General features: G+C 43.9%; 1 protein-coding gene across 2 annotated transcripts in view; it reads right to left on the reverse strand.

The window, feature by feature from the left end:
- TRPM7 (transient receptor potential cation channel subfamily M member 7) overlaps positions 1-17,782 on the reverse strand; it is a 109,075-nt gene that overhangs the window by 34,013 nt on the left and 57,280 nt on the right. For both annotated transcript variants that reach the window (XM_067555764.1, XM_067555763.1), the window contains 8 exons: positions 15,616-15,756; positions 15,100-15,234; positions 14,204-14,484; positions 12,684-12,912; positions 11,236-11,391; positions 11,012-11,155; positions 10,197-10,325; positions 2,045-2,329 (listed from right to left, as the gene is read on the reverse strand). In XM_067555764.1, coding sequence (XP_067411865.1) covers positions 2,045-2,329; positions 10,197-10,325; positions 11,012-11,155; positions 11,236-11,391; positions 12,684-12,912; positions 14,204-14,484; positions 15,100-15,234; positions 15,616-15,756 — 1,500 coding nt within the window. The remainder of the gene's footprint in view (positions 1-2,044; positions 2,330-10,196; positions 10,326-11,011; positions 11,156-11,235; positions 11,392-12,683; positions 12,913-14,203; positions 14,485-15,099; positions 15,235-15,615; positions 15,757-17,782) is intronic.

Raw genomic sequence — 17,782 nt, forward strand, 5'->3', positions numbered from 1 at the left:
TACGATCTCCTATCCCAGGAGCAGGGTCGCCTGCTCCACCCGGACCTGGACTCCCTCCACCTGACGGCGTGGAGGCTCCATGGCTAACGGAAGGAGAGAGGGCTTGTTCCGCACAAGTCCAAAACGTCCTGCTGGGGAGCAGAAAACCTTCAACCCAGGTGGTATACCGGGCAAAGTGGAAACGCTTCACCTACTGGGCACAGTCACAGGGCATCGTGCCTTTGGACTCAACTATCCAGGCCATCTTGGACTACCTCCTACATTTAAAGATGCAGGGCCTTGCCCTGGCCTCCCTAAGGGTGCATCTGGCGGCCATCTCGGCCTTCCATTGCCCAGTGGAGGGGAGGTCTATATTCTCCCACCCGATGTCCATCAGGTTTCTCAAGGGAATAGAGAGGCTGTTCCCGCAAGTTCGTGACCCCTTGCCTCTCTGGGACTTAAACCTAGTTCTCACTATCCTCACAGGTCCCCCCTTTGAGCCTATGGCTACATGCCCTCTTCTAGTCCTATCATGGAAGGTAGCCTTCCTCGTAGCCATTACATCGGCTAGGAGGGTCTCCGAGCTAAGAGCCCTAACCTCAGACCCTCCTTACACAGTATTTTTCAAAGATAAAGTACGACTGAGACCCCACCCGGCCTTCCTACCTAAGGTGGTGTCCCAGTTTCATTATAATCAGGATATTTTCCTCCCCGTGTTCTTTCCCAAACCACACGGATCGGAGGAGGAGCGAAGATGGCACTCACTGGATGTCAGGCGAGCCTTAGCCTTCTACATAGACCGGACCAAGCCGTTCCGGAAGTCCACGCAGCTCTTCGTCGCAGTGGCGGACCGCATGAAAGGCTCACCTGTCTCCACCCAGTGCATCTCCTCCTGGATCACCACCTGCATCCGCACCTGTTATGAGATGGCGAAGGTACCACTTCCAGGACCGATTACAGCGCACTCCACCAGGGCCCAAGCCACCTCGGCGGCTTTTCTGGAACGAGTGCCCCTACAGGATATCTGCAGAGCTGCAACCTGGTCATCGGTCCATACCTTCACCTCTCACTATGCCATCGTGCAACAAGCAAGAGAGGATGCAGCAGTTGGCAGAGCCGTGCTGAGAAGGGCTTCACGCCACTGACTCCTTCCCACCGCCAACGGTATGGCTATGTAATCACCTACATGAAATGCATATGAGCAACTCTCGAAGAGAGAAAACAGGGTTACTTACCAGTAACTGTTGTTCTTCGAGATGTGTTGCTCATATCCATTCCAAACCCACCCTCCGTCCCCGCTGTCGGAGTCGGCAGAAAGAAGGGACTGGGGACCCGCGTGGTCGGTGGCGCCCTATATACCGCGCTATACGCGCGCCACTCCAGGGGGCGCCGAGACCGACCGCTGGGTTGCTAGGGCAGAAAAGTTTTCCGCAGGCTCGTGCACGGGGCGCGCACTCACCTACATGGAATGGATATGAGCAACACATCTCGAAGAACAACAGTTACTGGTAAGTAACCCTGTTTTCTCAAACTGTGAGTCACAACCACCCTGCCCTTTCCATATTGATAAGTGGGTGGGAGGTTCTGGTATGGAAAAAGAGAACTACTGGTATAGGGACAGAATGTACAGACTTCCAGGAAACCCCAAAAGAATAAGATAATAGAAGCCATAAAGAAGGACAATGCTTCAGTTCAAATCTCTGACATATGTTTATGAGTGATCTAGAACAAGGGCAGAGGAGAAACTAAAATACTCTCCAGTTTCCACATCTTTTTTAGTTCTGAGAGATTTTTGTAAAAGAAGAGCAATAACAGAAGCCTATTCAACAGAATGGATGTTTTATGTATCGGAAGGGCAGATATCACAAACTATGACCAAATGTTTGGCAACCCACTCACCGCCCACTATGCTGAGGATCCATGAACAAGAATTAATCCATTTACACATTTAGATTTGTGGAAAATTACCTCAGTATAATGTAACCTTTTTCTAAATAAACTCTTAAAAATTATAAATGGATGCAGTGAGAGAAATAGGAATGCTTTCAATAAAACAAAAACTTACCATTTTGCCAATCATCATGACGTATGGGCCGGCCTGTTGATTTACAGCTAGAAAATCCAGTAATCGCACATACCAAAATATTATATTTAGACAGTATGTTATTCTTCCAGCAGCAAAAACATAATTTTCTCTGTAAGTATTGTTATCAAAGTTCCCTTTTGCTCCAAATCTTAGTGCAAATCCAATGAAGAAAGTAACTATAGCAATTGTATCACTGATGTTGAAGTAATCACTGAACCACACTTTAATCTTCTGATTAATTTTTCCAGCTTCTGACATAAAGATCTGCATTAAGAAGAATTTAAAAAATCAGGTAGCCCTTATTTATCTCATATCAAGACCATTGAACCATCTGAACACTTTATCAGTAACAAAATGTATCATTATGTTTGAGCATGCTTGCAAGTTAAATCGATAAACTCTGACATCAAAATATTTAAGATCCTGATTTTTAGAGACATACATGCAATTACCATAACTGCATGTACAACCACAATTGCACATGAAAATTTATCAATTTGATGGTTAAATGGTCATTTGTGTGTACTTTTACTGAGAGTCTGTGCACAACAACATGCACAACAAAATCTCAGCTCAGCTCTGAGGTTACCACTTGCAGAACAAATGTGTTTCAGGACCAATGCTAAAAAAAAGAAAGTTACTTGCCCTGTGCAATAACTGAGGTTCTTTGAGATGTGTGTCCCTATGGTAGTGCCTCCTGCACCTGGGATCGGACATCTTCATCAGCAGTGCCCATCAGACCGCACATGTGCACCCCACCTCCTCTCGTGCTGTGAGCAGGACATATATATAGCATGGTGCAGTCCAACCATCTCCCAGTTCCTTCTCTGCCACAGAACTTAAGTGTCAGCTCCAAAGCAAATGGGAAGAGGGTGGGTAGTGAAGCACCCATAGAGACACATATCCCAAAGAACCTCAGTTACTGCACAGAGTGAATAACCTCTTCTTATTCGAGTGATGTCCCTATGGGTGCTCCACAGTAGGTGACTAGAAAGCAGTGCCCCTAATTGGAAGGTTGGGCCTTCGGAGCGGCATTTGCACCAGATGATAGGACAGCGTGTCCTAGAAGAGTGTCTGCTGTAGTGTCGTTAGTAATGGCGCAGTGACAGGCAAAAGTATCTATTCATGCCCATGTGGCCACTTTGCAAATGTTAGCAATAGGAACATCATTGAGAAAGGCAATGGAGATGGAAAGCGAGCAGGTGGAATGTGCTCTAATTGCAGTAGGATGTTGGAGATAGTGTAGTTGGTAGGACAGGTGTATACATGCGAGATCCACTTTGAAAGGCGTTGTTTAGAGATGGCTGCACCCTTGAATCTTTTTGTGATTTTTTGAAAGGTTCAGTCCTGTCCAGGCAGAAAGCTAATGCTCATCTGACGTCCAGGGTGTGCAGTGCTACCTCCTGGTTCATTGCTGTGAGGGATGAGGATTGGGCCAAAAGAAATCTAATGAGGTTCAACAAAGAAAAGTGCAGAGTCCTCCACTTAGGAAGAAAGAATCCCATGCACAGCTATAGACTGGGGACCGACGAGCTGGGCAGCAGCTCTGCAGAAAAGGACCTGGGGGTAACAGTGGATAAAAAGCTGGATATGAGTCAGCAGTGTGCCCTGGTTGGCAAGAAGGCCAATGGTATATTGGGCTGCATTAGGAGGGGCATTGCTAGCAGGTCACGGGAAGTGATTATTCCCCTCTATTCGGCATTGGTGAGGCCGCATTTAGAATATTGTGTCCAGTTTTGGGCCCCCCAATACAAAAAGGATGTGGACAAGTTGGAGAGAGTCCAGCGGAGGGCAACAAAAATGATTAGGGGGCTGGAGCACAGGACTTATGAGGAGAGGCTGAGGGAACTGGGCTTGTTTAGTCTGCAAAAGAGAAGAGTGAGGGGGGATTTGATAGCGGCCTTTAACTACCTGAAAGGGGGTTCTAGGGAGGATGGGGCTAGGCTGTTCTCGGTGGTGGCAGATGACAGAACAAGGAGCAACGGTCTCAAGTTGCAGGGAGGGAGGTCTAGGTTGGACATTAGGAAAAAGTTTTTTACTAGGAGGGTGGTGAAGCACTGGAATGGGTTACCTAGGGAGGTGGTGGAATCTCCATCCTTAGAGGTTTTTAAGCTGCGGCTTGACAAAGTCCTGGTTGGGATGATATAGCAGAGGTTAGTCCTGCTTTGAGCAGGGGGTTGGACTAGATGACCTCCTGAGGTCCCTTCCAACTCTAATATTCTATGATTCTATGATTCTATGAGGGAACCTTGAGTAAAAATTTTGGATGTGGATGTAGTGTAACTTTGTCTTTATGAAAAACTATATATGCCATGCCATAAGGGCCACAATTTCACCAACCCATCAGGAAAAGGGATAGTGACAAAAAAGGCCGTTTTCATTGATAAGTGAATGTAGGCACATATTGCCATTGGTTCGAAAGGAGGTCTCGTGAGAGAGTATAGGATGAGGCCAGGGTCCCAGGCTGGGGTCTCATCTCGTATGTGAGGATAAAGATTTTGAAGACTTCAGGAAAAATGTTTCATGAGTGGGTATGTGAAAACAGAAGGGACATCTATGCGGCAGTGAAAAGTGGTGATGGCTGCCAAATGCACACGAATGGAGCTGGTGGATAATCACAATCATTTAAGGTGTAACATATAGGCCAAGGTAAGGGGTAGTGGAGTGTTTTTTGTCTCAACCTGATGGGAGGTGCACCAACATTGGAATCTAGTCCATTTGTGAAGGTAAGTGCATCTAGTCGTGTCGTGTCTGCTATTCAAAAGTACCTGTTTAACTGTGTCCAAACAGGTTATTTCCAAATTCCAGAACCACGGAGAAGCCAGGCTTTCAGGTGGAGCATCTGTGGATTGGGATGTAGGATGTGACCCGTGTCTTGTGAAAGGAGCCAGAGTCAGATGGAGAGAAATTGATTGGCATACCAACATGTGAAAAATGTAAATGTGCCAGATCTGTCATGGTCATGTTGGAGCTATAAGGATGACATGGGCTTGGTCCCCCTGTCTTTTGTAGAGTACTCAAAACAGAAGGGGGAAGGGAGGGAGGGCATAGAGCAATGGTGCATCCCATATGATGATGAATGCATCTCCCAGAGAGCCGCGTCCGAGTCCCACTCTTGAGCAGAACTGAGGGCAATGGACATTTTGCAGTGTGGCAACAAGATCTATGATGGGGAATCACCAGAGGCTGAAGAGGAGCTGAAGGATTCATGTATCCAGTTCCCACTCAGTGAGTACGCAGTGATGTTCTGGTGTCCATGGAGGTATGTGAATGAGATGATGACATTGTGTTGGATACAACAGTTCTGTAATTTCAGTGCCTCCAAGCATGAAGAATGGGACCTTGCTCCACCTTACCTGTTGATATAGAACATGCAGGCGATGTTGTCCATCATGACTCTTATGGTGCAATGAGTGTGAGGAAATGTCAGCAGGCATTGCTCTAGGAGATTGATGCATAAGGTGGATTCGGTTAAGGACCATCTGCTCTGCACTGTATGATTGTAAAGGTGCATTCCCCAATCGATTAAGAAAGCGTCAGTTGTTAGAATCATGGTCTGTGCTGGCTGACGTAAAGGAACCCCGACACAGATGTTCTTGGATGTCCACTAGAATAGAGTCCTTGACTCTCATTAACATAAGTTTTTACCACGAACGTTTCTGCTGCCATATAGTCTAGTAGCTGGAGACACGTTCTGGTGGAGAACTGGGGGTTGCAATTTGATTAACTTGTTTAGATTTTGAAGGTCCAGGATCAGCCGCCAGCCACTGGATTTCTTCTGGATCAGAAAATGAGAGTAGAAGCCCTTTCCTCGATGTTGGGAAGGGACCAGTTCTTTGGCTCCCAGTTACAGAAGATGATTTATTTCTTCTTGTAGAATAGGTTCATGAGAGGGATCACTGAAGAGGGATGAGGAAGGAGAGTGGTGGGGCAGGACAGATAGGAAAGGGATGTAACATCCTTCCCTGACAATCTTTAGAACCCACTTGTCCAAGGTAATTAGTCTCCATGATGGAAAGAACAAAGCTAATCAGTCACCAAACTAGTGGTATGTCAAAAATGATTGGTATGACTGGAACAGAGGAAAGCTTCTCAGGGCCTTGACTACACCTTCAAAACTGTTACTTGACTAGAGGTGCTTGAGAGGAAGCCCCTTGAGGAGTGGCCTGTCTATGTTTGCTGGGGGTTTCTGTTGCCGGTGCTGAGTGTCATAGTGCCGTTGGGGAGTGTACTGCGGTGGTTGGGATTGCAGTGGAAGATGATATTTTCCCGGGCATCTCTTTAGTGCTGGTGTGTAAATGCAGAGAGAATGGAGAGTAACTCAGGAGTCTTGAAGAGAGTGTAGGGAGTCATCCATATGCTCTGTGAATAATTTGGGGCTCTCAAAGGGTAAGTCTTCAACTGTGGTTTGCATCTCTTTAGGAAAGGCCAAGAGGTGTAGCCATAACGCCCTCCTCATGGACTTCCACAGTTGCAGTGAAGTGGGTGGTGGTATCCGCAGAGTTGAAAGAGGCTTGTAGGGCTGTACAGGCCAAGAGGTGTTCCTCAGATACAAGTGCCTGGAATTGTTCTTTCTTGACATCAGCTAGGTCTTGGCAGAGTTCCTCTATTTTGGAGTAGTTGAAGTAGTTGTACTTGGCCATAAAAACCACGTAATTTGAAATGAGAAATTGGAGCGTGGCAGATTAATAGGCCTAGTGTCTGAATAAATCTAAATGTTTCCAGTCTCTGTCCTGATGGACAGATTGAGGTTGATATGGTCATTCGTTTTCTTGTACTGCATTAACCACTAGAGAATTTGGAGTGGAATGCAAGAAAAGAAATATCTTTTGCGGGAACATAGTATTTTTGTCTGCCCGTTTGCAAGTCAGAGGGATGGACACCAAGGTCTTCCAGAGTGGGATCAAGAAGAGCCTCGTTGATAGGTAGGGCAATTTTGGAGGAGGAAGATGTGTGCAGGATATCGAATAATTTATGCTGCTGATCTATCACCTCTCCCAAAGGAATCTGGAGGGAATCTGCAACCCTGAAAAATAATTCCTGGAAGTGCCTGAAGTCATCAGCAGCAGTAGGATGTGGGGGCATAGTAGTCTCATCAGGGGAAAAAGAGAAATACAGTGTTGGTGGAGCTTCATCCTTCTGTTCTTCTTCCTCACCCAGTACCAGAGGAGGCTCGGTCCGTGGTGCACGAGAGACTAACAGAAAAGCGAAAGGTGTAGGTCTCTGGCTTTGCTTCATGGAGGTTTCCTGAATTGTGCCTTGTACATGGCCCAGGGGTCCCCATATGGCCATTGTGGAGAGAGAGGAATGTGGGGTTCCATCCATGGCAGGCCATACCAGGATTGTGGTCTGGGTGTGAATTGTGCATAGTGAGGATATGTAGATTAAGTCATGTGCGCCTGTTTCAAAAAAGAGGGCATGATGGAGCCCTCCTCCTCTTCTCCCTCCTCTTCACTGGGGAAGGGAGGTGCCATCCTTGGAGGAGAAACGGAGGAACATCATGAGTCCAGAGAGCAGGGTGGAAGTGGGGGGAGGTCATGTCTGAGCAGAGGTAACTCAGTCATGTCAGATACCCTAAAGAACTGCCTGTATCTGAATTCCTGTGGAGGAGGAAGCAGCACCATCAGTGCTAGTGCCGAAGGAGAGAGACATTCTCCTGAGTGGCCAGTAGGTGGAGCTGAAGACTTAGTCAGCATAGAAGGTTTGTCTGGTGCAGAGGACTTGGTCCATGCCAGTGTTCCATATGGTCTCCCTGGCCTCCATCATTCCTACCCTAGATCCAGGGGATTGGTATGCTGCCCTCGACCTGAAGGACACGTATTTTCACATCACTATCCTTCCAGGTCACAGAAAATTCTTAAGGTTTATGGTAGCTGGGTGCCACTACCAGTTTTCGGCCCTACCCTTTGGTCTTTTGTCCGCGCCAAGGGTGCATGCATGGCAGTGGTAGCGGCCCACCTACGCTGCAAGGGGGTCCAGATATTCCCCTACCTGGACGACTGGCTGATCCGGGGCAAGTCCAGGGCCCATGTGAGGAACAGCCTGGCTCTTACCTGCGCCACATGCACCAGACTGGGGCTGCTCATCAACGAGCAGAAGTCTACTCTCACCCCGGTGCAGTGCATAGAGTTTATAGGGGCTATCTTGGATGTCGATGAGGGGAAGAGCTGCTAGAGGAGCTGTAGCTGGAACGACCCCTCCGTCGAGAAGACTTGCGGCGACACTTCCCAGATCTGGAACGGGAGCGGTGTCGCCTGCGCCGTCACGACGCTGATAGGGAGCGCGACGAGTCCCTCGGTACCGAGGCACTCGGTGCTGGAGCAGGCAGTGCAGAGACGGACGGTGCCGAGGCCGGTGGTGCTGCGATGCATGGTGTCAATGTACTCGGTGCTGAGGTAGTCGGCGGCGCTGAGGCAGGCAGCGCTGGGGATCGGTACCGAGCTGGGCTCCGCACCAGAGTACTGGAGCCCACGCTAAGGTCCCCACTCGAGGCAGAACTGTAGCGCCTTTGCCTCGAGCGTTTGCCCCTGGACCGCCCTCGGTGCCGGGGAGCTCAACGACCCGGAGTCGGAGCTAGGAGGGGAGCCCGCACTCTCTACCCTCCTTGACCCTCTGGGGGGAGACCTCGACTCCCGTCTCCTCCACCCACCGGGGCCACCCAACGTGGGTTTAACCCGAGACACCGGTCCCGGAGCCCTCGGCCGAGGGGGGGACAGAGGCGTAGGCAGACCCACGAGGGCGCGTGCTGCAGCGAAAGCCTCCGGTGTCAACGGCCCTTGCAGAAGCGCTCCCCCACCCCTAGGAGTTGGGGGAGGCTCTCTGCGAGGAGATGCCGGTGCCGGAGTACTCTCCACACCACATGGCTGGGGCATCTCCTGCTGCACCCCCTGCTTTCCCAGTAGCAGGGGAGAGTCCATGAGAGCGGCTTCCCACCGCTTCTTCTTCTTCGGCACCGCAAGCGGTGCCAAGACACTCGGTGCTGCAGGTGAACGCGAAGGCTCAGAGTCCGGCCGGAGCGCGGACTCCATCAGGATCGCCTTCAGCCTTGCGTCCCTTTCTTTCTGGATCCTTGGCTTGAACGACCTGCAGATCCTGCATTTCTCCTTTCTGTGTTGCTCCCCGAGGCATCGGAGGCAACGATCATGAGGGTCACTCACTGGAAAGGATTTTGCACATGCGGTGCAGGCTTTAAAGCTCGTAGAGCCAGGCATGGCTCAATCCTAGCCCCTAAGAGCACTAACTACTTGCTAACTACCGCTAGAACTAAACAATCAAAGCTAACACTAAGGGATGCTACTTGCGTTTGCATGCAAGAGGCAGACGTTCCAGTAACCGTCACAGGCAGAAAGAAGGAACTGAGGGCCCGCAGGGTCGGAAGCGCCCTATGTACCATGGCATGAGCGCGGTACTCTAGGGGGCACCGGAGCCGACCCTATGGAGATAGCGAAGGAAAAAAGTTCCGGGAATCTGTGCATGGGGTGCACACACACCTATAATGGAATGGATATGAGCAATCACTCGAAGAGAGAAAAACATGTTTTTTGATAGAGGAAGTAGTAGTACTAATTCACTAAAACTGACAGGTAAGGCACTATCAAATAAGGTAAAAGGAGAAGCAGGCTCTGCTGCCATTTCTGTCCCAGATCAAAGGCAGTAGAGAAGCAACTGGGGGGCAGCTGAATCACACAGCACTATACCGACTCACAGCGTGGGACAGGGGAGGTGCACATGTCTGACAGGCACTACTGATGAAACACAAGACTGATGAAGATATCTGATCCCTGGCTACAGTGAAGCACCCATAGGGACATCACTCAAGGAAGAACCATTCATTTTCATATTTTTAATGGTACTTCAGTATAATTGCTTAAAATACACCACATCCAAATCTATTAGCCTCTCTTGGGTGACAAGGGATTTGATTATTGTGGTAAATTACTTGTTATATAAAGGAGATATTCCTAACGTCTTTAATAAAATAAAATAGCTGAAAATAAAGATATAATACGTGCTCTATAATACTTTTAAGCTACATCACTTACGTTATCTTGTGATAAAGATCATTTCAAGCATACTGCTGTACTTGACATTAGCAAAGTAATTTAGAACACAATTGAAATTACAAACATACCTCACGAATCTTCTCAATAGCTGATGTAAAAATATAAGCTATAACAATCCACTCTTGAACTGATGGTACTTCTTCCATTTTAACAAGGACTACAAATGTGTAAAGCATCAGAAATCCTAAGTATGCCAACTAAAGAAAAAAAAGCAAGTAAGCAAAAAGTTAACTTTATATAGTTACACAGTTTATTTTTAGGTTGGTGTGGATTATTTTTTATATCTGATATAGTGTGCACTAAAATATAAGTAGGATAACAGTATTTGCTTACAGGACAAGTGTAGTAAATACCAAGAAATGGCAAAAAAATTGTATATTGACTTTATATATCCCTCAAGAGCAAAAAAACAAAAAAACAAAAAAACATAGCAATAATTTACAGTAATTTAGGGTGTTAAATAAGAACTTGTGTAAATCATTTAAAATGAATTATACATAACTTTGTCTAAACACTTGTTAGACTAATGAACAATTATGTAACTTCTGTTAAACTTGATGAAGCAAAATAATAGACCAAAATAAAAGAAATCTCATCGCTAAGTACATATCCTGAGTTACCTTGCAGGAGGAGGACATATCAGGACAAACTGGGTGAAGTGCAAGTATTATATATTTTACACACTGTGCATGCACTAACCAATTTTTAAGACTCCAGTGTTTCTCATTTCTTAGGAAGATAGTTTTAGAAGAAGAAGAGCAGATAAACTCTGGTGCTATTTATAACAATTGTATGCTGGACAAAGAACCAGCCATAAATATGGACTTTTGAAACAAGGTCTTGAGCATAAATAATTTTACACAGGTTTTCTTCAAAAACTCACCGTATTGAACCAGAATTTCACAATTGGTGCATGATAGAATGCATAAAACTTTCGTGTAATTGGAAGTCTCTTAGGTTTTGTTGGCATTTCTATGTCATGTTTTCCTTCAGTACTGTCCAAGACCCTTACTTCTTTAAATACATCCTAACATAAAAAGAATAGGTTATGAACTTATGTATAGAAATGCTTCTTTACTCTTTGGGTTTTTGTTTGTTTGTTTTTACCATAGGTATTTCTTCTGCTGCGTTCTGGAAGTTGTTTTCACTGTCTTCCATTGTCATCTGGTGTGCATCTTGAGACTGAGGAATATGGGACATTTCTGCCTTGGTTTTATATTCCAGCATTAGTATGGCAGGAGGTAGTAAGATGCTCAGTATCACCTATAAGAATTGATAATGAGTAATTTTAAAAGTGTACTTCCACTTAATGTCAGCATATTAAAATGTCAGACATATTGGTATACAGACTATCCCCTGTAAAAATATAATTTTATAATCCAAATTGTCCTTGTTGAGTAGTTAGTAGAAAAAAAATGTGAACGGGGGAAGGGAGAAGATTTTTTGTTATTTATACATGTAACTTATAGGCGAAGTGTGAGCACACAAAGAATGCTCCATGAAATTCTGGGAGGGGAGAGAGGGGGGGGAAACAGTGGGTTTCAAAACCAAACATTATTGGACAGAATGTATTCCAAGATTATATAATAGAGCTACCGCTCAACTCTGAATTAACAGGTCGTTTCTTCTTCATCCTAATTTTGGCAAGAACATGGCTGTAGTTTAGAGGCAGGGCATTTTTAACTATACATGTGTCAGTTTTTCTCGTCATGGCAGAAAAATCATGAAATCTGAAACATGTATAAAAGTAATAGATAAAATAGCTGTTGATTAAAATTAGTCCATTACAAGGAGGAGAGGTAATCAGATAAGTTTGTATGTAAGATTTTAGTAGGTCACATGGTAGATGATGCTTGTAGAGGTTTTGTATTAAAGTTGCACTTTTTGGGTAATTTCACCTCTATGTTATGGTCCAAATAATGGAATAAATTTTCAGTGTGATGTCCATAAGAGACATTCACTCTTGTAGTTGTTAATTAGAGCTACATGACTTATTTTAGTGCACTGTACTGAAAACTTACACCGATCCTGCAGATTTGTGTGCCTGTGTTCCATTGTATGCCCTCCACTTGCTCAGTTTGGGCATCCAAAATGAAAACAAAAGCTTATTTCTACGTCAAGTTTTACTTACTGCCTGTAGAAGGCGGAAGTGTATGAAATTGTATTCTTACAGTGGATTTTCTGTCTGTTAATTTTTTTCACCACTATATTTTTAGTAGTGGATTAGTATTCACAATGATCTACATATGCCTCTGATTAAGGGCTACTTGCCTGTTTTCTGCCTTCTACATTTCTGTACCTTATTTAAAAAGATAATACAGCATCAAAAGAAAAGTTTACAACAACACATCCAGCCTTGATTAAGTTAAAAAAAAAAAAAGTGACAGTAGAACTGTTTCACAACATTTATTAAAGTAAATAAACGTTACAGTGATAAAAATTTTACAGCAATAGTACTTTGTATACAACATGCTTTTCTTCCATTTCAGCATAAATACAATAAATAAGAATGGTTGGCAGGATTAACACTAACAATGAATTGTAAAGATGTTTACCTTGTACCAAGAATTCTTCCTCATGTTCAATCTTCCCATCCACATATCAGACAACAACATCTGTGTACAAGTATGAGCTACAAATGGACGGAGTCTTGAAGATACTGCTAGTTTAAGACATGTTGAATTACTCCAGTTTTTCAGCTCATAGGTTAATAACTTCATAGCCATGGTTTCATCTTGTCGGAAGGACTGTTCCAGTAGCTCTACTGCAAGTTGTCCAAACTCACTAGAAAGTGAAAAAACACAAAATACAGGCTTATCAATTTTAGGTTCTGGAGAGTTTCTTCTTTCATACACAATAGCTGGGATCTTGATCCCTGCTTCCACAGCAACAATTGGGTAATGTGATGGTGTGTTCAACCCGCAGGAGCCTGGAAAGTTAATGAGGCTGACAAGGGGCCAATTAACCAGGTAGGCCACACCTGAGGGGAATTAGGTGGCTTAAGTAATCCCCTGAATGATGATAGTGCCTAGATGGGAAGGAATAAGCTGGGCTAGGATAAAGACAGGAAGTTGGCAGCAGAACAGGGGCTGCAGGGAGGTAGTCTGCAATCACTCCTTAGGAGCATGGAGGTGTGTTTGAGGCTACTGAGTTCAGTAGTCTGCAGTTATTCCCTGGGAAGAAGAGTTTGAGTTAGTACACCCAGAGAGAAGGGGAGCCAGAAGCTGTAGGAAGGAGTCCAGGGAAAGAGCAATAGGGTCTGCGGGAAAGCAGACCATAGTTGCCAGGCATAGGGTCTGGAACCCAGAATATTAGAAGGGCCTGGGTTCCCCTACCAGCCACTGGGGAAGTGGCACCATCAGAGCAGTGCACAAGACAACTACCTTAGATTATTGGTACAGAAAGACTGATATCCCAGAAGGCGAAGACTTTAGTGACCTGGCTGGATGACCAAGCCACAAAGACAGAGTACCCTGAGTCACAGGGAGTGAGAGAGACATGGTAGGGCATACAGTGAGCAGAAGGGGGTGTCAGACCTCAGTGGAGCTAACCCCCTGATGCAGCCATTAGAACGAGCCCCTAGAGGTGAATAGAGCACCCCATGTAAGGGTAATCTCTGGCTCAAGTAACTGTATCCCATATGATCAAATTCTTGTGAGTGCAAGAAGATGGGCTAAACTGGGCATTGTTGGAATTTCCATCTGCCCTGTCATCCGACAGGTGTGCTTACATTATCTAACACACACACATTCACAAACAGTACATATGGCTTTCCTTAAAAAGTATGTAGACTATATATGTAATACAATACTTTTAGAGTAAAAGCATCTCTGTCAAGGTGCTCGAAGTTCTTTTAATATAAATACCAGGTTCTTCAATAACAATATAGGTAATGTGCATGATAGGCATCTTTTATTAAAATACAATCTAAAAACTTTGAGAAGATCCTTTTTCTTCAAGCATGCTAAAGTAAGCAAATAGCAGGAAGAGGAAAGATGTTTTCTATTCATGTCTACTTTGCTAATGTTATAAAAAGGATTATAAGAAAGATTTAACAAGATGAGAAGTAGATTACTTGGAGTACTGTTTCAGTTCTTCTGAGGTATCATCGACAAGGTCACTTTGTTTTGCCTCATATGCCATTGAACGATACACCTTGCAGGCAACTAAGGCTTTAGCCATGGACTCTTCACCATGCTGCCAGAAGAAGAGAGCCATTTTCTGTCTCTTCATTAATACTGCCCAAAGTAAGAGTTCATTAAGAGGATAAGGAAAGCGTCTCGTTTCAGGATCATCAATGTCTACAACTTCATCTTTGGTTCTTTTTTTTTTTCCTTCTTCTGCAGTGGTATCAATCTTTAAAAAAAACAAAGGAAAGGTTAGAAAATTTTATTTACGTTTATATCATGAACAAATTTAGATTTAAAGTATTGTTGACAGTGATAGCACACTAGTCACCGTTTCTAACTGTATAACCGATTTATAAATCAGCTGCATTTTCCTTTTAAAACTCAAATTAAATCTTGTTAATTCATGCTTATGTATTGGACAATGTATCCCATACATTTGCAAAATGTTTGGACAAAGAAGCAATGAATAAAGATACCTAAAGAAGCACAAAGAAAAATTCATTGAAGTTTTTATTAACCTAGAGTCAAGTCCCTGCTCATTTTATTAATGCAGGTAGTTTCAAAGGGTCAGATTCATCACTGTTGTACCTGAATTCAGTGATGTTTCACTAGGGATGAGTTTTTCCCCCTTAAATACCACTGCTCATAAATTATGATAATATAAAATAAATACATTATTTATATAGCTCTTACAGTGTGCTAAGCATTTTACAGACAAGTATGAAGTCAGAGAATCTATTGAATAATTTTGCCATGGACTTCAGTGGGCCAGAATTTCACTAGAGGTCCTTGCCTTGAAGAGTTTACAGTAAAAAAATGAAGTCTTATAACTCACATATACCTTTGGTTTGTAAGGCTGTGCAGTTTTGATGAAATGATTATGTCGCATTTTCTCTTTTTTATCTGCCCTATTACCAAAAGGCTCATGGCTTTTACGCAGCTGAGGAGTATTACTTGTAGGATTACGCCCAGACCGCTGGAAGTTAAAATAGTGCTAAATGTTATTTTTAAATTTCTTAACACATTTGAATAAAAACTCTACACAAGACAGCTATATACAAAGCTGAACGTAGTAACTATTTAACTGAAAAGTTATGTAATTGAAATGATTATCACTGATTATAAATTTGATTTCCACATGGTAGCCCTAAATTGTAAAACATTTTTCACATGAGTAATTCTTACTCACGCAGCTAGTCCCATTCCCTTTAAAAGATCCAGTCCTGTAACAAAAGATTGACAAGACTGGGCTCTAATTTTCTCAGCAATCAAGTGTTCTTTTTGTTTAGAAGTTTTTAAAATGTTCTCATAAATGTAAAGTATTTTAAGCAATCTCTCATCATCAAACTCCACATACCCGACTGTTCCCACTGAGACTGTTGTATATGACTCTAAAGCGTTTTCGCGTATAGGTGCATCTGTAGGTTCCTCCCATCAAATATTCAATAACAAGCCCTACATCAATCAGGTTGATTTTATATCCTGGAGGAAGGTTTCCCTAGAAATATAAAACCACTCTTAGCTTTGCAGGTATATTACAACGCAACCTAAATTTATTTACATCACTTTCACATGTATGTCAATTCTAGATAACAAGTGAGTTAAGCCTTCCATTCTAAAAGCCTATTTGAGGTTTAATATATGAACTATTTCAAAAAGTAGATTCTACTTTGTCAGACACAGTAATTTTCCATCTGGAGGTTGTATGAGTTTTTTGGTTTTGTAAGTCAAGTGCCATTAACCTATTTTCAATTAAACAGCAAGAATAAGTTAAAACTGAAAGCCTAATTGGGAGGGGGAGAAACAGGACAGGGGATAGAAAATACTTTTTAGAAAGATTATTTTTAGATTCAAGCAGCTACTGTTGAACAACAATTCAAGCTGTCCCACAATGAGACATGACTGATACAACTGCAGACCCTGGAAAGGACAGGAGTTTGCTAGAGTGGTTCTGTTCTTTCTTGCACAAACAGCAGCATCATTCATTTACTTCAATAAGCCTTTGCATTGTGGCTGTGCCTCACATCTTTACCATTGTCTAGAATCCATTTATATTCCTCATAATACTCCGCAATTTTCTTCCAAATTCTGGAGCTTGAACACAAAGTGTTTGCCCATGGAAGTTCCATTAGCATTTATTTTGGGTTGGTTTTATTGCGTAGGCTGAGGTTAGAAGAGAAAGTGTTGGGGAATCTTCCACTCCAAGCCATAGAGGGGCAGAAAAGATACCATCACCTATATGCCTCCACAAGTGCTGTTTTAGCCTTTCTTTCCCTCATCAGGATGTGAAGTAGGGAGGGTTAGGAATACATCATGTACTAATCTCCTAGTCATGACATTGCCCGACCTATTAGAAACCCCATGTTAGGCAAGAAGCAGGAGGGCCTACATTGTTCCACTACCTACTGAGTCTTCACAATTGCTAGAGAGTATACATGTGAGGGAAAGATCAGGATGAATAGGATTTGCCCCAAGAAATCAATGCCTTGATCTTATTGTTATGCTGTGTTCACAAGCCCCTCATTTTCAGGGATTGCTAGTGTGTTGGCCAACCAGAGCCAAGTTATATTTTTAATGACATTCCATGGATTAAGTGAAGGCTATGGGAGACCCTGACTCACAGTGAGTCATCTATTAACATCTGGGGGCAGTAGATCAGAATTTCATTGCGCACCCCATGATTATCCAGTTCACAATGAAGAAACTGATGATTCAACCAGCGAACAACATTCAAAGTCCTTACTAGGCCTAAATCTCGGTTACTTGCAAGCCAATTTTCCTGTTGCAATTCCGACCCCTCACCTCCCAACGTTCAAGACATTGGGCTAGCCCTGAGAATACTGCAGCTCAATGTTAAGGGATTGTTGGAAGCCAAATGCAGCATTATGAAGCAATTTATCCTGGAATCACAACATTGACATCACCTGCAAAAGATGCACATCACCACTGCAAGAAGCAAGCTGCTTCAAGATACTCAGTTTCAATCCCACATGCCAAATACAGCTGTGCCACTTACATCCAGTCAAACCCCTCAGAGGCAGCTCAGCTTACATCTACTAGTATCTGCGATGTGATTCAGGTAGGAGGTTCACATTTTTTACAAGCCACTGAACGGTTAACTGGGACCAGCAAGTTCTGCCAAGACTAGCTCACTCAGGTGTCTAAGTAGGTGACTTCAACAGCCACCATTCTGACTGGGGATACTTAGCATCAGACACTAATGGAGACCAACTGGTGGACTGGGCATCTAACAACAATCTTGCCCTCATCCATGATGCAAAGTATGGTGGCACCTTCTGCTCAGCCAAATGGTCTCATGAATTTGTACTGGGTATCATCCATGGATAGTCACTCCCAATCTGTATCATGTCTGGTCTTGGAAGACTTCCCAGATATCCAACACAAACCTTCCATTATCCACATTGCTACATCCACATCCATAACTCTCAATCATTAAATACTTTAACAAATAGAAACAGAACTTCAGGAAGGCAGACTAGAAGTATACAGATGCTCTAGAAAAA

This window comes from Emydura macquarii, unplaced genomic scaffold, assembly GCF_026122565.2.
Source record: "Emydura macquarii macquarii isolate MOO-44397 ecotype Brisbane River unplaced genomic scaffold, CSIRO-AGI_Emac_v2 contig_1644, whole genome shotgun sequence".
Taxonomy (NCBI): Eukaryota; Metazoa; Chordata; order Testudines; family Chelidae; genus Emydura; species Emydura macquarii.